Source organism: Protobothrops mucrosquamatus, unplaced genomic scaffold (assembly GCF_001527695.2).
Source record: "Protobothrops mucrosquamatus isolate PMUCROS unplaced genomic scaffold, P.Mucros_1.0 scaffold381, whole genome shotgun sequence".
NCBI lineage: Eukaryota > Metazoa > Chordata > Lepidosauria > Squamata > Viperidae > Protobothrops > Protobothrops mucrosquamatus.
The window spans coordinates 219,421-242,305 of record NW_015386713.1 but is presented as its reverse complement, the minus strand read 5'-3'; the positions used below and the strand labels follow the sequence as shown (position 1 = coordinate 242,305).

At 44.3% G+C, this 22,885-nt stretch overlaps 2 protein-coding genes across 3 annotated transcripts; one reads left to right on the top strand and one right to left on the bottom strand.

The window, feature by feature from the left end:
* Nucleotides 1-3,422: 3,422 nt before the first annotated feature.
* COQ9 (coenzyme Q9) lies at nt 3,423-12,465 on the bottom strand. Its single transcript, XM_015815879.2, has 9 exons — nt 12,405-12,465; nt 10,351-10,510; nt 9,715-9,850; nt 9,464-9,606; nt 9,171-9,255; nt 7,559-7,663; nt 5,796-5,951; nt 5,106-5,159; nt 3,423-4,025 (listed from the first exon to the last, which is right to left on the bottom strand). Exons 1-9 carry the CDS (start codon nt 12,463-12,465, stop codon nt 3,990-3,992), a joined length of 936 nt encoding a protein of 311 aa, XP_015671365.1. The 3' UTR covers nt 3,423-3,989.
* Nucleotides 12,466-12,742: 277 nt separating this feature from the next.
* CIAPIN1 (cytokine induced apoptosis inhibitor 1) lies at nt 12,743-21,359 on the top strand. 2 transcript variants are annotated; one of them, XM_015815885.1, is made up of 9 exons: nt 12,743-12,810; nt 14,785-14,960; nt 15,792-15,944; nt 16,758-16,831; nt 17,203-17,368; nt 17,958-18,031; nt 18,192-18,307; nt 19,521-19,590; nt 20,759-21,359. In XM_015815885.1, the coding sequence occupies exons 2-9, from the start codon at nt 14,804-14,806 to the stop codon at nt 20,867-20,869; spliced, it is 921 nt and encodes a 306-aa protein (XP_015671371.1). In that variant the 5' UTR covers nt 12,743-12,810; nt 14,785-14,803; the 3' UTR covers nt 20,870-21,359. The 2 variants fall into 2 exon arrangements, with proteins under 2 accessions (XP_015671371.1, XP_015671370.1); XM_015815884.1 differs by having other exon boundaries at nt 14,761-14,960.
* The last annotated feature ends 1,526 nt before the right edge of the window (nt 21,360-22,885 follow it).

The following is a 22,885-nucleotide window of genomic DNA, read 5'->3' as shown; positions in this document are numbered from 1 at the left end:
ACTGTCAGGGGGGGGGAGGGCTGGATCCCGGGGGGGCGTCTTCCTTTCTCACCCGGGGCCAGCGCCTTGGACAGGGGCAGAGCGAAGTCTTCCCACGTCACTTGGCAGCCGAAGGATGGACCCCGAGGGGTTGCGGGGCCGGAAGAGGGGCTGCCAGCTCATTCCTCTGCCGATCCATGCTGCAGACCTAAACCAGGTCTTTGGGAGGCTCCAAATAAACCCTGTCTTTGGCACAACAACCCTGCAGGGGAGAGCAGAGCCACAAAAGGCATCCCCGGGGACCTTTGCCAGGCCTCTGCCTGCCCTTCTCGGAAACGCAACTTGCGCACCAATGCTTCCTCACAGACCCTTCAGCTCTGCCTGGAGAAGCCAGCTTCCTCTCCAGCGGCAACGGTAGCACAACTTTCCTTCCGGCTGTGCTCTCTCCGTGGGGCTGCCAGCTCAGGACAAGCGGGTAGAGGAGGGGGGGGCGCTTGAGGCCTTGGCGGAGCCGGTTCTGTTTCCTATGCCCCAAAGCTGTTCCTCGGGGCTATTGGGGGGCAGATTGTGAGCTGCGGGGAAAGAGGGGCGGGATGGCCCTCCCTTTCAAACACGGGTGCTCTGTTGGAGGTCTGTTCCCGCGAGCCAGACCCAGGTGGTTCCCGAAGGGAGGAGATATTGACTGGGTTCGCCGCAAGCCTCCTTTGGTTTGGGCTTAGCGTGTGGGGTGAACCCAGCCACCGAGTTTGCCAAGCGGGATTTACAGCTTAGCAGGTAAACTCAGTCCCATGTGGCTTATTCAACCAACCGTGGTTCATGCCAACCATTGCCTCAGCACAACGTGGAAGCCGGTGATTGCGAGAGAGGAAGTAGTTTGGGGTGGCCTCCTTGAGCAGGGGGTGGCTGGAAGACCTCGTCACATTCCAGTCGGAAAGTTTTGCCTCTCCTCAAGTGTAACTCCTACCTCTACCCCCCAACAAACCACCCCCGAGGCCTGGCCAAGGGGCTAGTGCTGACCACTCCCTCCTTTCTCAGTCCCCAAGGCCAAAAAAAGCTGTGGGCCCACCGGTCAGTCCAAACCTTCTTTTGATTGGCAGGAGACAATCAATTGCTCGCTTCCAGAAGCCCCCCCCCTCTTCCAATTCCCGGCTTCTTTTTCTCTTCTGGATAGTCCAAAAGATGGTCCATTTTTAGCCTGGCACCTTGACCACGGCTTGGCCTTCGGACAGAAGCACAGCGGAGGAAATGTCTTTCCGTGCGTTGAAGGACTCTGTTGAAGGAGGTCTCTGCTTTCCTCCTTGAAAAGCCCCCTCTTCTCCCCACATCCCACCCCCTCCCTCCTTTCCCGATACAATTAGTCAAGGCAATCTTCTCCAAGCTGGTGCTCTCCGGATGCACCGCTCCAGATCCCATAATCCACTCGTCCGCACTGCCAAGGGAGGATGTGATCTGACGCCCCAGTAGATCTGGAGACCACCAGCTTGGGAAGGGCTCATCTTGGTGAAATGCTTCCACGGAGCACCTGGATTTCCTATGCTGAACTTTTTTTAACAAAAGCAATTGGTTTTCTAGTTTTACTATTTATTGAATAACTTTTAGAAGGGCTATCTTTTTATAGTCGTACCATTGGTAGTGTTTTTTTTTTTTTTGTGTTCTTTACTTTGTTCCTTTCTTTTTTCTCTCTCTCTCTCTCAATAATGCTGGAGATATTTACCCTCTCTCTTGTGCTCTGTATGTGTAAATAACCGTGTTTTGGGATCCTGTGTGTGAGAAAAGAGACGTTTCCAAGCCGGGAGAGGAAACGTGAACGGAAGGGGACGGCCGATGTTCTAGCTCAGCTCCAAGTCCAGTTGAAGTCCTATTTTAACGCCAATGTATTGGGAGGGGAGGGGTGGGGTGGGATAAGAGGCCACAGACTGCGGGATTCAAGAGCTGCAGCGAAAGCACCCAAACGTTTTGTAACGGATGATTTTCCCCAGAATTCCTATGCCCTTCTTCCCAAGGCCATCTGCAAAAACAAAACACAATTCTGAGCCTGATATTAAATTAGCCACAGCATCACCACTGCTTCAGAGTTGCCTCTTACCATTTCTTTCGTCAAGCGGGGGGGGGGGTTGGGGTGGGGACCTCAAAATGCAGCAGAATTGTGGATGCAAATTTGGGGCCCGGGGTTCAAGACTTGAGGTGGGCAGGGATTGTCTTTGCAATGCTTCAGGTTTCAAATGCTTTAAGCTCCGACAGGAAAATTGGTAAGGCTGAAGCTGTTTCTCAGTATCAGCAAATGTCAAGGTGTGTAGACTTCAACTCCCAGAATTCCCCAGCCAGCATGGATTGAGCAGAGTTGAAATCCGCTCATCTGACAGCTGCCAAGGTTGAGAAATACTGGACTGGCAAGGGTGGAAAATAAATGGCCATCCAGAGGTTGCCAAGGTACAGCAACTCTCCTGTCAGGCCTCTAGAACCAAGAACGACACATGGAGTTACTTAAAAGGGGAGATATGATAGCAGAGTTCCAATATTTGAGGGGCTGCCACAAAGAAGAGGGGGTCAACACATTTTCCAAAGCCCCTGAAGACAGGACAAGAAACAACGGATGGAAACTAATCAAGGACACAAGCAACCTGGAATTAAAGAGAAACTTCCTGACAGTTAGAACAATTAACCAGTGGAACTGCTTGCCTCCAGAAATTGTGGGCACTCCATCACTGGAGTTTAAGAGACTGGACAGCCACTTGTCTGGAATGGTATAGGGTTTCCTGCCTGGACGGCGATGGACTAGAAGACCTCCAAGGTCCCTTCCAACTCTTGTTATTCTGTTCTATTCTGTGAAAACCCAACCAGTCAAAACAAAAACTCACAAAATGGCCCTCAATTTACGATACAGGGGAAAGAACTGGGAAAATCCATTTTTGAAGTTAGCTAGCAACGTTGCCAATACAGCAACTCACAAATAACTAGCATGTTTGCCTTTATCCACTTCCTATTGTAGGTGTGAATTCTTCATGTAAAAAAGCAATCACCTTAAGGCCAAAAGAACTTTTGGAATCATTATAGACAAGAGACATTTATCATCTGTTCTAAAATTCTTCACCATGTAAGCAAACTGAAGCTTATTTGAACTGCAGAGCAGAACCACAAATGCTTTTTCAATTTCTAAACAGCCTTGGGGCTCTTATATCTTGGATCAAATCCATTCAGTAAAAAGGGCAGAAATGCAGAGCGCTGGATTTTATGCAGTACTTATTGAGAAACCCTACCGTGGTCAATATGATTTATTCTGGAGTAAGCTTAGTTATGTTCCAAATCTTTCAGAAAGAAGCCCAGGAATAATTGTAAGTATTTTCTAGAGGGATAGGCCGGATCAAAGATTGATCAACCCTCTCACATTCCCAGTAATTCCCATGGAAGATGTGAGGTTGTTCTACAGGAATGGTAAACAGTAACACTGAAAAATGCTCACTATTTTTAATGAACATACAGACGTGTCCAAACGTACAGGAAAATATATATTCACAAGAGTGCCATAAATACACTGTCAACAAACAGCAGAGCAGAATGCTGGATTTTAAACTGAGAAGTGCCGGGAGGTCATTTTTGCCAATTCCACCAATACAACATAAGTTGGTTTGTGACCAAGACAGACTTAAGATATCCAGGTGGGGAAAATGAAAAGAAGGGTGTTGGGGTCTAAAACCTAAAGAATTGGGAACCTCAAGGACTTCTGTCACCCTTCTATCGTTTTCTCAAACTTAAACCCGTTTTGGTAAACACAGAATTTAATTTTTTGGTTGCTGTTGGTCGAATAGATCACCAGGGTGGCCAGCGATTCCACGTGCTCCAAAAAAAGCCACGTTTTTTTACGTCAAGACAGATGAAATGGTGTGCTTGTTTTAACGGTGGTACAGAGTAAGTGACAGTTTCACGTTCTTGTGACGAGATTTACAGGACACCGTTTCTTTGCTAGTCTCAGAAGAGATGCTCAAAGACTCCTATCTAGTGGCTAAATTGCTTCATCGACGCTGGTTGAGGCCGCTGAGATTCTTGAACTGTCAGATACAAAAACAGTAAAACATTTTAAAAGAAAAAAGCGGGGGAGACCATGAGAAAGTTGGAAGCTGCAAGCATGCAAAATGGGATACGGTTAGATGTTTCCTGACAGTGAATCCCACCCAAGCCATGAATGTTGGTCCAAGCAACAGTGCTTAAAACCACCCTATCTGTCAAAAAAACCCCTAGCCCTTGCATCTGAGTTCATGGGGGATATTAAGGGATCCCCCAAACACTCAATTGCTGCTTTGGGAAATATGAATACAACAATATCTGATGTCAGTGGTGGGATTCAAATAGGTGAACAGCCAGTTCTCTGTGTGGGATGTCGCTTCCAGAAGTCCATTCTGGGCCTGGGCAACAAAAAATTAGCTACTGGTTCTGCCGAAGTGGTGCGAACCGGCTGATGTCAAGTATGTGCCAGTTTTTGTGCCTAAGATAGGACTAGGACTCACCGTCTCTGGTGATTGACCCAGTCACCTTTCATGTCTAAAGGTGGGACTAGAACTCACCACCTTCTGGTGATTGACGCAGTCACCACCCAGCTTTCATGCCTAAGGTGGGACTAGAACTCATTCTACTGGTTTCCAGACTGATGCTTTAACCACTAGATCAAAATGCCACGCCAAGAATAAACTCCATATAGCAAACTCCTGGACTTCTTGAGTGAACTGGCTAAGGAATTCAGCAAAACATCAGGCTGGAATTAAAGCGCCCTTCCTGCATTCTGCTATTAAATAACCCAATCCCATTAAAAGGAATGAACATTTCTTCCTTAAATTAACTGGGGTGAAATTAATTGGGAGAAAGGGCTTGCTGCTCGTTATTTGCATCTGTTTCTGCAAAGATGATTCTGAGATGAAAAGCATTCAGCTAAGACTAGTCATCCCTATGAATTATTTCAGGAAAAAACATTATTTAGGGCAGCTCACATATCCATCCCACCCGCCCACCCCTTTTAAAGACACCATGATACTTCGCTGCGTTTTTCCCATTCTGTAACAGCAGAAGCATTCTTGAGGGAAAGACTTTTTCCGAGTAAAGGTGGTGGGAAATCCGGAATTACTGGAATTACTCACGGTAACAGCAGCGCCCATAATTCCCTGAAGAAGGGCCTCTCCAGTTGCCTTAACCTAGAAGAACCAAACCATGGAGATGGAAAACTTCAACTACCAGCCAGCTTTTACATTTCTGGAAAAAGCAATCAGGAAACGTCCTGAATCCAGCCACAGTGATGCCCTCCTGATGCGCTGAAGTCCCAGAATTCTCCCCTAACATGGCCTGAGCACTGACTTACGACTGTAACAGATCCTGCCACACCTGCCTGGTCATAAAACAGGCCGTCCCGTGGCCCGATTTGATGACCTTTTTTTTTTTGGCAGCAGTCATTAAGCGAATGCAATGGTTGTAAAGCAGAACGCCAGGGCCATTAAGCAAAGGTGTTTGCTGTGGGGCGTTTTTGCCGAAAACCAAAAGCAGGCCCTTTGCGTGACCACGAGACGCGGCAAGCGGCCATAGATGCAGCCCAGTTGCTAAGCGCCCAACACGTGGTCAAGGGATCGCGGGAAGGCCCCCTGGCCATCAGAATCACGTCGTAAGTACCTCTTGGGGGGTTCCACTGTAACTTCAAACAGTCGCTAAGTAGATTGGGGGTAAGTTGAGGTTACTTTTGTGACTTTGGAGGGTGGAAGGAGAGAGCTTGACCATCTCATTGGAAAACCTGCATGGCACAAGGGTCAGCTGGTCATACATTCATAATTATAACTCACCTGTTTAGCTGTGTGGCCCATGTTCATTGCGTCAGCAACTCTGTTGTGTAGGAAGGACCAAGTGTCCTCAAAATCCGGGGAGGAATCCTGAATCATCACAAGTTCTGTGGTGTTATAAATTCCAGCCAGTACTACTCGGCGAGTGTACCAATTTATCTGCAAGAATTAAAGAGACTCGGAATTAGGGAATCTGCAAGAATTAAGAGACTCAGAAGACGTGAAACCCAGTAACAAATTAAGGTTTTGCAAACTACATTGATATGAAACTCCTACCCATGTTTTTAATCACAAAAAGTGCAGAGAAGAGCAACTAAGATGATTAAAGGCTGGGAGACTAAAAGATATGAAGAACTGTTGCAGGGTTTGGGTTTGGCCAATCTAGAGAAAAAAAGGGCTTGGGGGGGGAACATGATAGCAGTTTTCCAGTATTTGAGGGGCTGCCACAAAGAACAGGAAGGGGTCATCTTATTTTCCAAAGCACCAGAGGGCAGGACAAGAAACAATGGTTGGAAATTGACCAAAGAGAGAAGCAACCTGGAATTAAGGAGAAACTTCCTTACAGTGAGGAAAATTAACCAGTGGAACAACTTGCTTTAAGAAATTGTGGATGTTTCATCAATGGAGGTTTTAAAGAAAAGACTGGATAGCCACTTGTCTGAAATGGTATAGGGTCTCCTGCTTGAGCAGGGGGGGGTTGGACTAGATGACCTCCAAGGTCTTTTCCAGCTCTATTCTGAATGGAATTGAATTGACAGACAGGTAACTTGTAAGCAAGTCCATACTTTCTAAGCAGATTTTCACTTTCCATTTCATGCTACCCAGTGTGGAAAAGGGCATCCATTTTCAGCTCTATAAATGTTGTGCTGCCCTAAAGAGCTGCACTGATAAATTAGAAACAGGAAAAAAAAAAGTTTTTTTCCCCAATTTCCAAGACAGCAGAAGTAGAAAAAAAAAGTAAACCAGGCTCTCTTGTGGAAGCTGAATTTCTTATAAAAGCTCCACTACAATTTGCATACTCCCAGAAAAAACTTTAGTTTCCTGGTGTGATCTCTGTCTTTTATTTGGCTTTCTTCTGGTTTATTCCTTTAATTTGTCTGTGTGCCATTTATTTGTTACTGCAGTAGCTGCTGTTTTATGCTTGCACAGGTTTATTAAAACCATTTATTAAAAGGACCCGCTAAGCTCTTCTTATCCCTTTCTTCTCTTTATAATAGGTCAACTAGTTCATTAATTGGTTTAATTAAGTTGTAATTTACTTTGTTTTGATTTCCAGCCAAAAAAAAATAAAAAATCCAATGGCTCTCATCATTAAGAACTGAGTATTTTAGGTAACTGCTTTAAAAAGTTTTCAAACAGAATCTTTCCTTTTCTGGGATGCTGGAAGGAGAGGAATCTGAAGAGCAGAACCATATTTCAACCAGGCAAATGCCTGTTCCACTCTGGGTGGCTCTAAAGATAAAGACCTCCCACTCCCCTTATTTGCTGACATCTACCAAGAGACCAATTTCCAACCTGAAAACTTGAATGCGGCATGGGCGCAGTTTCGCTATGATGCATCCAGCCCGTGGGCCGGCAGTTTGACACCCCTGGTCTAGCCCAACATGTGAATCCAATGAATATATGTCCTATGCCTACCTCCTTTGAACCTTGAACTGCCCATTTTGTAGTCCCAAATATATTTGCCCTGCAAAGCAGCATATTTCCAACCTTCCCACGGCCTTTCTAAACCCCAAATGCAAAGCCAGCGCCCTCCCCAGACTTACATCGGTGGACTGATCCCCCGCATAGTGCCAGATGTCATCCACCATGGTGGTAAGCAGGTTGAAGCTGGATGGAATATTGTGTGGCATCAGCAACACGCTCATAGCCTAAGGAAAACCAGAGAAACGGGTTAACCAAAGAGGAACATTCTTAACCTACAATCCTCCAGATGTTTTAATCTTCTTAGTATTATGGGAGACTTTGGGGAAAAGGCAAAGGACAGGAGAAAGGAAGGGGGGGGGGAGAGAATGAACAAAGATACCAAATGGATATCCACATAGGTTGGCTAGATAAATTAGCCATGGAGATGGAAGGTCCTCGTTTATTCTACAGCAGGGATATCCAAACTTGGCAACTTTTAAGCTTTGTGGACTCCAATTCCCAGAATTTCCCAGCCAGCATTCTGGGAGTTGGTTCGCAAGTCTTAAAGTTGCCAAGTTTGGAGACCCCAGTTCCTAGAACTTCGATGCTGCCCAGAATGTCTTTTACTCTCAGCCCAATGAGCTTAAGCCAGAAGAGTCAATGGGATTTTTTTTCCTTTCTTTTTTCCCAGGTTCAAATTGGGTATGTCTAAGTCTACTGAAAAGAAGGACTAGGAATGACCTGATAGCAGTATTCCAATATTTGAGGGGCTGCCACAAAGAAGAGGGGGGTTAACTTATTTTCCAAAGCACCAGAAGGCAAATGTCCTGCCAGTGAAAAAAAATAACCAGTGGAATGGCTTGCCTTTGGAACTTGTGGGTGCTCCATCACTGGAGATTTTTAAGAAGAGATCGGACAGCCATTTGTCTGGGATGCTGTAGGGTTTCCTGCTTGAGCAGGGGGTTGGACTAGAAGACCTCCAAGGTCCCTTCCAACTCTGTGTTTCTGTTATTCTGATTTCTGGGGCCCTCTAATAGGAGTTAGATGTTGACAAATTTGATCTAATGGGAAGTGAATATTTTTTTAATATTCATGTATGAGATTCTAGCCTCTTGTACAGAAACTCAAGACAGCAGATATGGTTCTCCCTTCTCCTGTCCTTCACTACAACAAAGAGTATCTTTTTGAGGGAGATGGCGGTTCCAAAATGTGAAAAATTAATTAATATCATGTCTGTCTGTCTGCCTATCTATCATCGTCTGTCTATCTCCCTCCTATCATTTACCTCTTATGTATATCCAGCCATCTACACAAGACAAACCGTGTGGCATGGATTAACGCACAAACACAAAACTTTTTTTTTAACTTGAAGAATGCCACTGCGTTCCTTAGGGCCCAAAAGACTTTTAAAAATTGTTTCAGAAAGTCACAAAGACCCAATCACATAAAAGAGCCAGCCAAGGAACAAAACTCATGCACTGCTGTCTGTCTTCCCTCTCTGACAAAAGCACCTTTTGGGGGATCCATCCAGGCAAGAAAAGAAGATCAGTTCAGGCTGGGGGTTGGGGGTTCATTCGCCCAAGAGGGGAGAAAAAAGAAGTAATTTCTCTCTGCTGCATCCGCCAAATAGGAACCTCCCCCGTTCATTTCTAAACAGAGAAGCATTCAACCACCGACATGCTCTGTTCTAAACGCACGGAGATAATCTAGGAACATTGCAAGAACACCAAGAAAAGCAGATTAGTTTTATACCTGAGGCCATTTTTCAATATAGGGAATGAGCATTCTCAGCCTCGCTTCTAAAGCATCTTTTATAAACTGGTCTGTCTTCTTCTTCCTTTCAAAAGAGAAGAATTATTTAGTGCAATTCGCTCTTGCCTGTCTCTCGGGCTCAAGGTCTGTACTCAAAGAGGCCAAGACAGGTTACCTGCCGAAGCACCGTTCCGGAGTAACCTCCCTGGGCTCAGTGCAACTGCCATCCCACGCATTGCTGTTTAGATGGTTAATGTAGCAGCGCCCCTTCCCTTGCTCTGCCTGGGACTTACTCCAGTTGACCAAGCTGTACCAGCTTGTGCTGTTCCTCAAGAAGTTCGGTGAGTCTGGAGTTACTCTGGGACACGAAGTGGAGAATCAGTTCGCTGCCATCACTGTGAAAGAGTCCTGCTGCGGCAACAGAGAGCCCTACGGACTGAAGGGAGGAAAAAGGTTGAGTAGACCGTGGCCTGGGGCCCCCTGAGCTAAGCTAAAGCACCCATCCCTCTGGGTCTCTTAACATGCTGCTTCTCTTAATACGAACCTTAGCCCCTTCTGCAATTGCATCCATTGTCCAGCCATGGGTGGGTACAAATTTTAGAGCTGCTGTCAGGATCCGACTCTGTAGCTGCTCCTCACTCTCGTAGCCCTCTGATTGTTCACCACCCTGATCTGTGTAACTGGGGGTAAAAACACAGGAAGGCATGTCTTACAAGCACTTTTAAACACTAAAAAGTCCAAAGCTTTTATTATTTTTCCTAATTGTAACTGATGCCATCATGAAACCGTGCATGCCTTTGTTTGATAAATGGTTAAGATACGGTTTGTTTAGACACAGTATTTTTGGCTACAACATTACTGGCAGCTTTGATAAAAAGGTTTAAGACATACATCAAATAAACTACGTTATGACTTAGCATTTGTGTAAAGCTAGCCAGCATTTATCTATGAATGTTTATAAGTGCATGGATAGCACGCCCAATCATTTTAATGATGTGCAGTACACAAAATTGCTCAGTTGTCCATTTGGATGTTGCTTGTAACATCCTCAGAGCAAGATGGAAGAATGCCAGCTACTAAATTACTCACTAAAACATTATACTTTCTCAAAGCCAAGAATTGCCACTTTAGGGAAAGAAGAAAGCTCACAGTCATTCTGGACAGAAATTATGCAGATTACCTAGGGGGTGAGCCTGGATGCTTTTCATCCACGGGAGAAGATGCTGAATGTGGAGGATTGGGAGGTGGGAAGGGGGGCTGTTTCTGTTCTTCTGAAGCTCTTTGCAGCGCCACTGCAGGATGGAAGGTCCGCTGAGATTGATACAGCTGGCTTCTAAAGACTGAAAACAGAAATTAGTTGAGTAACACACAAATCTAATGAATCATCTTGTATGCTGTGAAGGCCCCCTTATACATTTCAGAATTCAAAGCCTACAAAAGACCTATGCACAAAATCATGCTACCTAAGAATAAGACATATGTACACCCTTTACAAAATATGTCACTGGTAGGCCAGACAAGTATTGTTTAAAAATCCAAGTCTTCTTTCATAACGTGCGAAAGAAAGTTATCTAATAAAGGCTACTTCCCTCTAATGACTTACAAATGATGCTGGCAATTATCTAGAAAACCATAACCCCATTAAAATATTCTTTCTCCTTGACTGTTGATTATGTGCCATCAAGTCAGCATCACCTCCAGGCAATCTCCAAGATGATTGGTCTTCAACCTGATCCCTCAAGTCTTCTAGCAGTGCATGCACTGCTACTGTGATTGAGTCCATCTACCTTGTTGTTGTTTCTCCTCTCCCTTCTCCCTCATCCCATCTTTCACCATGTTATATACTTTTTCAAGGAGGTGGGTCTTTGTATAATGTGTCTGAAAAATGTGAGCTTGGTCATGTGTGCCTCAAGGAAGAATTCTGGATCAATGCTTGTTCAATTATCCATTTGTTTGCTTTCTTGGCTGCTCATGAAATTCTCAGGCGTCTTCTCCAATATTAACGTTCAAAGACATCAATGCAGAGAATGGTGAGGATGGCTGAAAAGATTATTGGCAGTTCCATCCCAGGACATAGCACATAAGCATTGCTTGAGCAGGGTCCGCAGGATTGTCTGGGACACTACACATCCATATTCAGTTACAGTTTTGTTCCATACAGTATTACCTTGTGAACTCTCAAGCTTCCTCCTTCCGTTATGTATTCAAGATGGACAGTGATTAATATTTATGTTACTTATATGTAGGTATATGTTACTTATATGTAGGTATATATATATATATATATATATATATATGTGTGTGTGTGTGTGTGTGTGTGTTTATAGTAGGTTTAAATGTGTGTTATGTATGTGTGCCCTTTGAGAGCAAGCAACTAAATTTCATTTTTAATGTGTGCCATTGTGCCTGTTTTTTTCTTCCATTCAGTCATGTCAGAGAGAGAAACAGAAACAGATTTTCTTTGAGTCTGTGATGTTATTTATGACCATGTTGTTTTATTGAAGGGTTATGCTTATTAGCTTTAACCCTGTTGCCATTCTGAAAATCTGTAAGCCTCTTAGAGATGAGGCGACTGAAGCCTAATAGGATCAATGAATGAATGAATGGAATAAAGCATTGGGCACACACTGCCATTTTGCATTCTCATGGCATCCAAATTCAGGAGTGAAAATTGCAAGAAAAATCAGGCAATCCAAGGCCAGACTTTGCTCCAAGACTTTGCTCCTTCCGTGGGCAGCAAACACCAGGAGGAGAGAAGATCCACCGGCACCAAGAGAGGGAACCGTCGGAGCTCGACTCCCATCCCCAGAATCTCTCACAAGCTGCTGGCTGGGACTTATGGGTATTCCAGTCCAGGCTGTCAAGAGGATCAGGGCTCAAGAGCGTCTTGGTTGCCCAAAGTTGCAAAGGGGATTCTCTATCCAACCTACCGCACAGGAGCAGAGGGGCACCCCTCCCACGGGGAACTATGTGGATTATGGGCCCTACAGTCGCCTCGGCCGTGGATGATAGGGGGTGCAATCCCACTGGCCCCGCCCCGGATCCCTTCAAGAAGGCATCCTACGTTGATGTATGCAAATGAGCCGGGCCGAAGGGCCTCCCTCGCCCTTCACCTCACCTTCCCTTCCTCCCGCCTGAACTGCGGGGCGCCCGGTCCCGCCTCTCCCGGAGCGGAGGAAGCCAAGAGCCTCCTCCGCCCCGGCCCGAGCCCCGATCTCCCCCCGAGCACCTCACCCGCCGGGCAGCGCAGCAGCCCCCGGGCCGATCGCCTCAGCCCCGCCGCGGCCGCCGCCATCTTTGAGTCGGGCGACGAGCGGGGCGGCCAAAGGAGGCGGGGCGAACCGCCGCGGGCGCCATCTAAGAAGCGGGGTCTGGGCGTGACCGCCTCGGGCAGGGGGAGGGGGAGGAGGGAGCGAGGCGCCCGCGATAGGCTAAGGCCTCCCGGCTTCCCCCGCGTGCGGTCTCCACCCAACCGGAGCTCATTTTGAACTCCGGTGCCGTAAGCGCCATCTTTGAAGCGGGGTCGAGGGGGCGGGAGCAGCTTTCCCACCGGCGCTCCGCCGCCATCTTTGAAAAGGGCAGACCCAGCTGAGGAGAAAAGCAGGACGGCTGCCGGGCCGAAAAGCACGAGGGGCGACCGGTAGGCGAGGGCGGAGCGGGGAGGCTTTCCCGGCGGGGCCGTTGCGCCGAGGAGGCCTTTTCCTTCTCGTCTTTTCTGTGGGAGCCCAAGGGACTGTCCGAGACCCCCGCACAACCACCCTGAGAGGTGGGCCGGGCAACGCGCGCCCTCAGCGGTTAGGACGACCGTGCGGGCCCTCTTAATCCCCCGCTCGGCCTTGTTTTCCTCAGGATTTCCAACGTGTTTTTAACGGTTGCTCTCTGGGCTGGGAAGGAGAGGGTCGAGGTCTGTCTTTGGGGCCGGGGGGGTGTGTGTTTGAATCTCGCTACGAACGCGTCAGTTTTGGTTTTTAGAAACCTTAACATAAAAAAAATGGAAAAGCCTTATTTTTCACGCAATCCCCCCTCCCCCCAATCCGATAAGAAGAGTGACCTTGCTTTAAATTTTGGAGAAAAAATATTCAACATCTGGTAAATAATTTTGATTTCACAGAGCCCTTGGGGGGGACTTGGGGGAACCTCCCGGGGGTCCTCGAGGCCCAGCTTAAAGAAATGCTGCGCTAGAGAATTTAAAGATGACGTCATTTAAATGTTTAATTTAAAGATGGCCAAGGTGGGACTTGAACTCACGCTCTCCCGCTTTCTGGGCTGGTGCCTTAATCACTAGACTAGGGGGGTCTCCATCCTTGGCGGCTTTAAAGATTTGTGGACTTCAACTCCCAGAATTCCCCAGCCAGCCATGCTGCTGGGGAATTCTGGGAGTTGAAGTCCACAAATCTGGCTGGGGAATTCTGGGAGTTGAAGTCCACAAGTCACCAACTTTGGGGACCCCTGCACCAGACCAAACTGGCTATTTCCCTTCTTATTTTCCTACATTTTAGGCATGTTCCTGGAACTAGGCTTGGCTGAAGGAAAAGGAGGGGGACAAGGAGTTGGGGAGAGGGTTTAATGCCCTGTTTCTCTGTTGCTTTTGTATAAGGCAGCCCCTTCCCTCCTCACCCCTTAGTTGGTGCCCGTACATTAACTATGATGCCTTGCCTACTGTTGTCCAGAAAGAAAATTCAAAATAATGGCTTATTACAATAGATTATGCTATTAAAGGTCAAATGTAATGGAATTCTTAAGGCATGTTTAATTATCTGTTATAGAGCCAATATCTATAATAAAACATGTATTGCACTGCTGTTAGCTGACTTCCCAGAATGCAGAGACAGTTTTTATATTAATCTATTGCTGGCTGGTCACTATGATTCTGCATCCTTGGCAGTGATCAAATTCTGCTCTCAAGGTCAGGGATCAGATTCTGACCCAGCAACATAAATACTTTATTCTTGAATAAGTATTGCAGAGCGTTTTCTTTCTATCGGGCTTTTGTGCTGTGTTCTGTAAGGCTTCGTTTTTACTGTTTTAGTTTTTGGGCTATGATTTTACATTGAATAAACAAACATACTTATCACATCACCCCCTTGCATGCACAAGACATAATAAAGACAGAACAAAAAAGGAAATACAGCTAAAACTATTTTACACTGGCACTTATATTGCGTATAATGGCAAAAATGCCATTTTGGGGGCACTGAAAAAGAATTGAGCAGTTTCCAACATATATCCTTGTTGTCATCCTCTTGCAATTACTGTTAACACAGGTATAGCTCTATCCCCTTAAACCTCCATTTGCATATAAAACAGGCTTTCTGTGTTAAACAGCACAGCTTTATAGGAATAGTTAAGAATAATTATTGTAGTTGACCCAGATTGGATCTTGCAAACCCGTTTATTTGTTTATATTTCATATTAATGGCCTGTCTCCCTCGGATTTTCTCATTTCTGAGAAAATATAATTGAAAAATATTCAATTCCTCAAGATGATGCCTTCTAAATTTAAGGTTTTTTTTGAATGCACTCAGAGTTCCTCAAAAATATTGTATTAATTTGAACCTTTATTTGCTACATTTTGTCTTTTTTATTTTAGGGAACAGTGTCTGCTTTCTTTCAGATCTTGAATTAATTCCAACATGGCAGAGTACGGGATCTCTCTCGGTGAACAAGTGGCTGTGGTTTGCGATAGTTACGCCTCTCCCGAGGCACTCCAGAAATTTGTCCAGGATGTTCAAGCAGTTATTGGAGCTGAAAGTCATATTTCTGTAGAAAACGTCAATCAGCTGCTTTACTGTGAGTGTTCAGAAGTATTTGTTATCACGGTAAATATGTTTTAGTTAAAGATAACATGTTCCATTTATAAAGGACAATTCTTCATTATTGTTAATACATTAGAAAACTTGTGCTTATCTCTATGCATGATGGTACTTGGTTAATGACTGCCCTGTTTAATGACCGTTCAAAGTTATGATGTCCCTAATGAGGAGACATAGCAAGTCTTTGAACTTGTGACTGCCAAAGTATCCCTGCTACCACGTGATTGAGATTTGAACACTTGGCAACCAGTCCACATTTACGACTGTCGCCACATCCTACAGTCATGTGACTGCTATTTTTGCACTTCATAGCTGGCTTCCAACAAGCAAAGTCTAAAGAAGCCGGCAGTCTCACTGCAAGTTGCAGTCACATGATGTCCCACTTAATGACTGTCAATGACTTGCTTAACATTAGCAAAAATGATGTAAGTTGGCATAGTCACATGGTGTTTCACTTACAACCATGTTGCACAGTTAATGGTTATGAAATGAGTACTTGTAGTTAACAGGTAAAAACTGCTCAGACACTGTGTGTTGAGATTATTCCTTTAGTCTAGGACAGCAGAGAGAACTCCACAAAGTTTTCCAGCATTGCCACTTGGAAGCACTTTTCCAAAGTCATTCTGACTCCACAAACAGTGGAGTTGTATCTAATTCATCAGCGACTACAGCAGTGTTTTTTGAACTGGGCAACTTTAAGCTGTTTAAACTTCAACTCCCAGAATTCCCCAGCTAGCATGATGGGCACGCGCATATACTTAAACTGGTAAGTAGGTACATGTATATGCCTACCATTTTATTTTCTCAGCGTCCCACAAAGAGTCCAGCTTTGATGTGGTTCTATCGGGGCTGGTTCCTGGCAGTCTAACGCAGCACAGTGCAGAGGTGCTTGCTGAAATAGCTCGGATTGTGAAGCCTGGAGGTCGTGTCCTTTTGAAAGAAGCAGTGACCACCGAAGCAGGTAAGCTTTTAGTCCTTCTCTCACCTTTGTCCATTAATTGGGCCTCTATTCATCTAATCCACCCTCACTTTTATACCTGTGGAGAATAAAGGCCAGTACAGAGTTGGCTGATTTAAAAATACTTGTATTTAAAACGTGGGGGTACCGGGGGGGGGAACCCTTTGGGGGGAGAAATGTACTCCAAAAGGTCATTTCTTCTTGAGTTTAGCCCAACGTTTGATGGTTACCTGGATACATCCATGGAGTTTTCTTAACAATATCCTGCAAGTGGGCTACAATTGTCTCTTCCAAGACATGTTTTTGGCTTCCCAGTTCAGCCTCAATAACCCTAGGATTTACTGGAAAATCCCTTCCAAAGAACAGCCAGGTGTGACTTTCATTAGTTTTTGGGCCAAACAGAATTAATCTAATGCTGTCACTGGCTGAGACCATGTGTAGCCCAGGATGCACCTGTTTGAAGAGGGGTAGTGTTTAATTTTACCCAGTCACAAGCCCCCATTCTGGACAGCGAGAAACAGCTTTTGAAATAGCTCTTGCTGTTACTATCTGGCTCCAAAACTGCACCCCTACTGATTTCACCTCTCCTAAGTTCCATCTCCTGTAATTCTGTGGCTATTTTTTTTATTTCTTTTTATTTCTATTTTAAGAAAATAGTAAATTGTGAAAGTACATAAGAGAAGCCTGATCCTATTGCATTCCTTTATTAAATCAATGTATTCTATCAGGAATGATTTGGGAAAAAATCTCAGGTTCTTTTTTCTCCTCATAACTTACTTTTATTTATGGATATTGGCTACATGTTGTATTTCTCAGGTAATGACAAACTCAAGACAGTAAGCAAACTACAAACAATCGCAACACTCTCTGGATTGGTTGAAGTAAAAGAGGTAAGCATTTTGATGTTGAGTTTTCAAGAGATTGTTATAAAAGACTACGGTTTAAAGAGGCCTTTATGCGGCTGTTCAAAAATACAGCTTTATAAAACTGTTTGATAGAAGTATATATAAAATATGCAATATAGCAACCTTATAATCTCATATCATACTTCGAAGGAAATAACAAAATACATTTGAGAAGCAAAAGATTGGGTTTGCCTAGTGAATAAGCAAAAATGCCTCTGGAAAAATCTTCCTTTAATAAGGGAGTCTTATTTTGTTTGTAATTAGCCACCATGAATAATAATTAGCACTTGTTCAGGTCTTCCCTGGCTGGATGGATTAACCAGTAAAGTAACTTGTTTTTTCCCCTTGCTATCCAGCTGCAGAAGGACGCTTTAAGCTCAGAACAAATTCAGGCTATCCAGAAGCATCTGGATCTGCAATGCAATGAAATTCTTGCAGTTCAGTTAGAAGGCAAAAAGCCTAATTTTGAGGTTGGATCTGCAAGTCAGCTCAAGCTTTCCACTGTCAAGAAATCAACAACTGGTAAGAAAAACAGAGATACTTTGTCTTCTCAGATCTTCTCCCCCCCCCCCCCCCAGGTTTCCTTAAGCACATCAGTAGTAATCATCCTAAGTATGGGTAAATTGAGATTCAATGTATACCCCACCATTAATTTGTCCATATCAAGGCAGTAAATATAATCCTCCCACCTCCTATTTTCCCCACAACCACCACCTTGTAAAGTGGGTTGGGTTAAGAGAATTGACTAGCCCAATGTCACCCAGATGGTTCAACGCCTAAGGGATGACTACAACTCCCAGTCTCCCAGTCCAGCACCTTCACCTCCATACCAAACTAGTTCTCAAAAGCCTGGTCCTTTGGCTGTTGATTAACAGGTCCTATCTCAATTATAGATCTCATTTGAGTCTTTTCAGAGGAAAAGAATAATACTGATCAGACTTCCCATGATTATAATTTTTTGTTTAAATGGACCATTAAAGAATACATTGTCTTCCAAAATCTTAGCTCTGAGGTATCAAAAATCCCCCGGATGATTTCATATCATAGGACAGAAGAATTTTTGAGGCTTATCACATCATCTTTACAATTGTGTTCTCTGTGGTTGTTTCAGAAAAACCAAAGGTGGATCCCACGGCTGCAAAACTCTGGACTCTTTCAGCCAACGACATGGATGATGAGGACGTGGTAGGTTGTAAAACTCACTTAACAAATGTCTCACCTAACAATAGAAATTTTGGGCTCAATTGTGGTTGTAAGTTGAGGACTACCTGTACAGGCATCTTTGCTTCCTGTAGATCAAGGATTGTTTTGGGATTTGTTTTCTATGGGTCCTTATTGTCTTCAGGATCTCCTGGATTCAGATGAGCTTCTGGTTCCTGAGGATTTGAAAAAGCCAGATCCAGCATCTCTCAAAGCACCTACTTGTAAGGAATCTGGAAAGAGGAAAGCCTGTAAGAATTGGTGAGTGTTAAATGTTGCAGAGAAAAATGCATCTAGAAAATAGAGACTAGATTGCAATCTTGTGAAAACCACCTAAATCAGGGTTTCTTAAATTGGCAATTTTAAGATGTCTGGACTTCAAGTCCCAGGATTTCCCAGACAGAATGAATTCTTGGAATTGAAGCCCACACACCTTAAAATTGCCACGTTTGAGAAACCCTGATTTAAATTATTCTTAACAATGGGGTGAAGATATTTATTTGGGGTTAAATGAGGAGTTGGATTTGTTTAAATACTAGTTGACCCATAATCCATTGGATTATCCTTTCCAAGATGCTTGCTTAAAGCGATAACAGTGACAAAAAGCAGGGGGAACTGGAATGAGTTCTGACTTCCTACCAGCTTCCCCATTAACTTTGTTTGTGGAAAGGTTGCTGGAATATCAGAAACCACAATCATGTAACCACGGGGATGCTGCAACAGCCACAATTTTGACAATGAATGTAATCCCTGACTTACAACATTTCATTTAGTGACCAGTCAAAGTTACAGCGGCACTGAAAAAAGTGACATGACCATTTTTCACATTTATGACCATTGCAGCATTCCCAGGTGATCAAAATTCGGTTGCTTGGCAATTGACTCATATTTATGATGGTTGCAGTGTCCCGGGGTCAGAAGATTTTGCAATCTTCTGACAAGCAAAGTCAATGGGGAAGCCAGAGTCCCTTAACAACTGCATTACTAACTGATTCACGTGGCAAGAAAGGTCATAAAATAGGGCAAAACTCACTTAACAAATGTCTCACTTAGCAACATAAATTTTGGGCTCAATTGTGGGTCGTACGTCAAGGACTACCTGTACAACTTTGAAATTTGTACAGTCCTTGAAATTTCAATCCCATGGGAGTAATGAGTCCTTGATTTTGGATGCATTCTTTAAGTTAGCCCTCTTGGGCTATCTTGATTCAAAAATTGTTGTGCTACAATGCACCATTTCACACCATTGAAGGTTACAACAAAGAGACTGGAGAATTTTAATAGTACATACATTGACAACGTTAAATTGGCAATTCTTGGAGTTTTCCTCTTTTGAAAACAAATGAGCAAAAAAGAAAGAAGGAAAGACAGATATGTGTAGATGTTTCCTCTGGCAGAGAGGATTTGCAAGGACAAGGCAGTCTTCAGTGTTTCTTCATGCTTGTTAAACTTACCGCATCTCTTTCCTCTGCAGCACCTGCGGCCTTGCTGAAGAACTAGAGCAGGAGGAGAGAAGCGCACAGCCAAAGTCTGCCTGTGGCAATGTAAAAGCTTTGCTTCCTGTCTTGATCCAGACATTATTTAGTCCAACAGCAGTTAGAATATAATGCCCAGCTACATGTCCTAGACTAGCAGGGATAGGCAACCTTGGCTCTTTTATGACTCGTGGACTTCAGCTCCCAGAAATCCTGAGCCAGCTTGGCTGGCTCAGGAATTCTGGGAGTTGAAGTCCACGAGTCATAAAAGAGCCAAGGTTGCCTACCCTGAGTGATAATTTATAGAATAAGGATTTTCATTAATGAAAAAAATAGGCCATTGCTCATTTTTTATTCGTTGCTTTTATGTATTTTTAGTAAGTAGGAAATATGGAGGAAATGCTATTTTAGAAAATGCTATTTATTTTCTCACAGAAGGAAATGCCTTTCCCGTTAGAATGCTCCCAGATTAATTTTTGTTTTTAACAGAGATGCTGGGCTTGATTCATTCACAAGTTTGATTGAGGGCATTTCAAACAGTTGACTAGATGTTTTTAAAGTTATCATTCTTTTGACGTGAGGAATTGGCAGCCAGCATCCACATTCATCATCTGCATACGTGACACGCATATTAGAGCATGGTGGATTTTGGATCTTGCTGCTGTAACACAATATAGATCCAAGAGAGCAGGTTCAGGATTACACACCCTTCTCCGTGTGGAGAGGCATCTGGAGGCATCGATCAGCTGATACAGCAGCTGTGTGACAGTGTTCCTCCCATTCCTTATCTAGCTGGATTATTCATTTTAGTTATCAAATTTAATAGAGGTGCCTGTCCCCAGTTTACTTTTTGATATTCAGCAAAAAATGCCCACTGGCTAAAATGTGTTCACTTAACGACTGTGGTATTCACTTAAGACCTGCTCTGTTTCCTTATTGACCCCAACATTTGCTTAGTGTCCACCACAAAAGTTGTAAAATCAGGCATGGTCAAAGTGAATTGGCACCAGATAGGAGTCAATGGACTTCAAGTGGGGGGGGGGAGACTGGACTTAGGACCTAGGTCTCTTTCAGGGTCGCAGAGGTTCCAAACTGGTGATGTGTTTGACCCCCCACACACACACTCGGGCTCAGCCTGGTTATCTCCTACAATTAAGGGCATCAGTCGCCCTGAAGGCTGGCTGCTCTTTGCCTGGTGGTTTTGCCTTCTTCAGATGCCACTTCTGTTTCTCTCTAGTGCTACCTGGGGGACGCCTTCCGCTGCGCCAGCTGCCCTTACCGAGGCATGCCAGCCTTTAAGCCTGGTGAGAAAATCCTCCTGAGCGAAAACAACCTTCAGGATTCCTGAAAGAAGAGCAGCAACTCACAGCTTCCTGGGTGGTGCTTCATGGTTTGGACACAACAGGCAGTTTCTCTAATAAAGAGGAAGGAAGCCTGGACTTGGTGGGGGATTCAAACAAATAGGTGGACCAACGCGGGCTGTGTTCCAGACTCCCTTCTCAGTTGGGATCGCTTTCAGGACTCCTCGCTTTCCACCCCTTGATTGTCATTTCTTTGAAAAGTTTGCCTCTAGATTTTGGCTGTTGTCACACGCCCTGCAGACAAAAAGGTCTGGCTAGTAATCAGCATCAGCCCTGGAGCTACCCAGAATTTAAGAGTGCAACCTTATCTTACTGGGCCATTTACTTTGCCTACAGAATGCGGCTTTGTCAAACCCCAAACAGTGGGTCGGGGTGGGTGGTGTTGGCTTCTACTCAAAACTGCACAGTATGTCTTCATTCCCAGTTTTGTGCCAACGAGAGGATGGGAGGAGTCAAAATTAAACTTCTGAAACTCTGACGTTACTTTTGTTTTACTTTGGCGCACAAAGGTCTTGATCGCTGAGAACTTTTATGCAGATGTCACTATTCCAGGTCTTTTTTTAAAGAAAACTTGAGAGTCCAGATTGCTGGAAATACTGTCTCAGAAGTGACTGTAGTAAAAAGTTTAATCTGAAACTGTTTCAGAGGTTTCTACAATCTGGAGTTTGATGTCTGTTGAGTGGAGATTATGGAGCATTAGAGCAGCAAGTTGGTTGGCTGGCTGGCTGATTAATTATGGCAGATTGTAAGGGATCAGTCTATATACCAAAGGAGATTAATTTATTAGAGGGTTCAAATTATTGCAGAATGTCCTTCATTTCCATTGCTAGCAAAATAATGCTAGCTTAGAGCCTCACATGGGAGGAGGGAGGCAGATATTCAAGTTGGCTTTAAAAAAGACCAGGAAACACACAAAAAAAGTATTTCTGATGCACACTGAATAATTGAAAAAGCCAACAAACACACACACACACAAATCACCATCTGCTTCGTTGACTATAGAAATGCCTTCTGTTGTATTGATCCTGACAAATGTGGAAGATCCTTAGCAAAACGGGAATCCCACAATATCTCGTCGTCCTCACATGAGACCCGTACACGTGTCAGGAAATCACATTCCAGATGGAAGAAGGTGAACATGGCTGCCTCCAGGTCTCCTAGAGCAGGGGTAGGCAACCTTGGCTCTTTTATGACTCGTGGCAACCTGTCCACACAAACAAGCAAAGCCCCATCCGCGGGATGCAGGCAGCACACAAAATCACATACTCTCCGGTCCATGGAAAAACCTTTCTCCACGGAACCGGTCCCTGGTGCCCAAGAGGTTAGGGACTTCTGATTTAGAGTATAAATAGCCCCAAGCATATATTAACCCAACACTGAAAAAAGCAGGCACTACAGTAACAGTTTAAAATTAATTCATTTTTTTCATATTACTATCACTGTATTTGCCAGCACAAAGCAAGATACCCGGAGCAGGACAAAAAAATCATCCTTCTCAACTGCCAAAGTGCCAGTGTCACCCTGGATAACCTGGCAAGTGCCGTAAGTAAAGAGTTCACCATGTAGTATGGGAGAAATCCTGAACTTTAATCAAACCATTGGCAACACTCATCTGATCTTGGCTGGACTCCAAGTAAAGCTTAAAAAAAATATATCCCCAAAGGAAACAGACAATTTTGGAAATATTGCCAAGGAAACTGGAGTTATCCGAGGTGAGCTTGGCTTTAAAAATATGCACTTGGTTTTTTTCCAATTTTCCAAGCATTCATTAGATACTCCTGGTACATTTATTTTTTTATCTTCTCATTCTTTGCAACTCCCCTTTTCCAAATTAATTGTGTTAGCGATGATACAAGTGCTGGCCAATACTGTAAATGGGGGGGGGGGGTGTCCAATCTTGGCAACTTTTAAGACTTGTAGACTTCAACTCCCAGAAGTCCCTAGCCAGCAGGAAATCCCACTGCCCCAAATCATGAGACGAAAAATGCACTCGTTCACAAGAT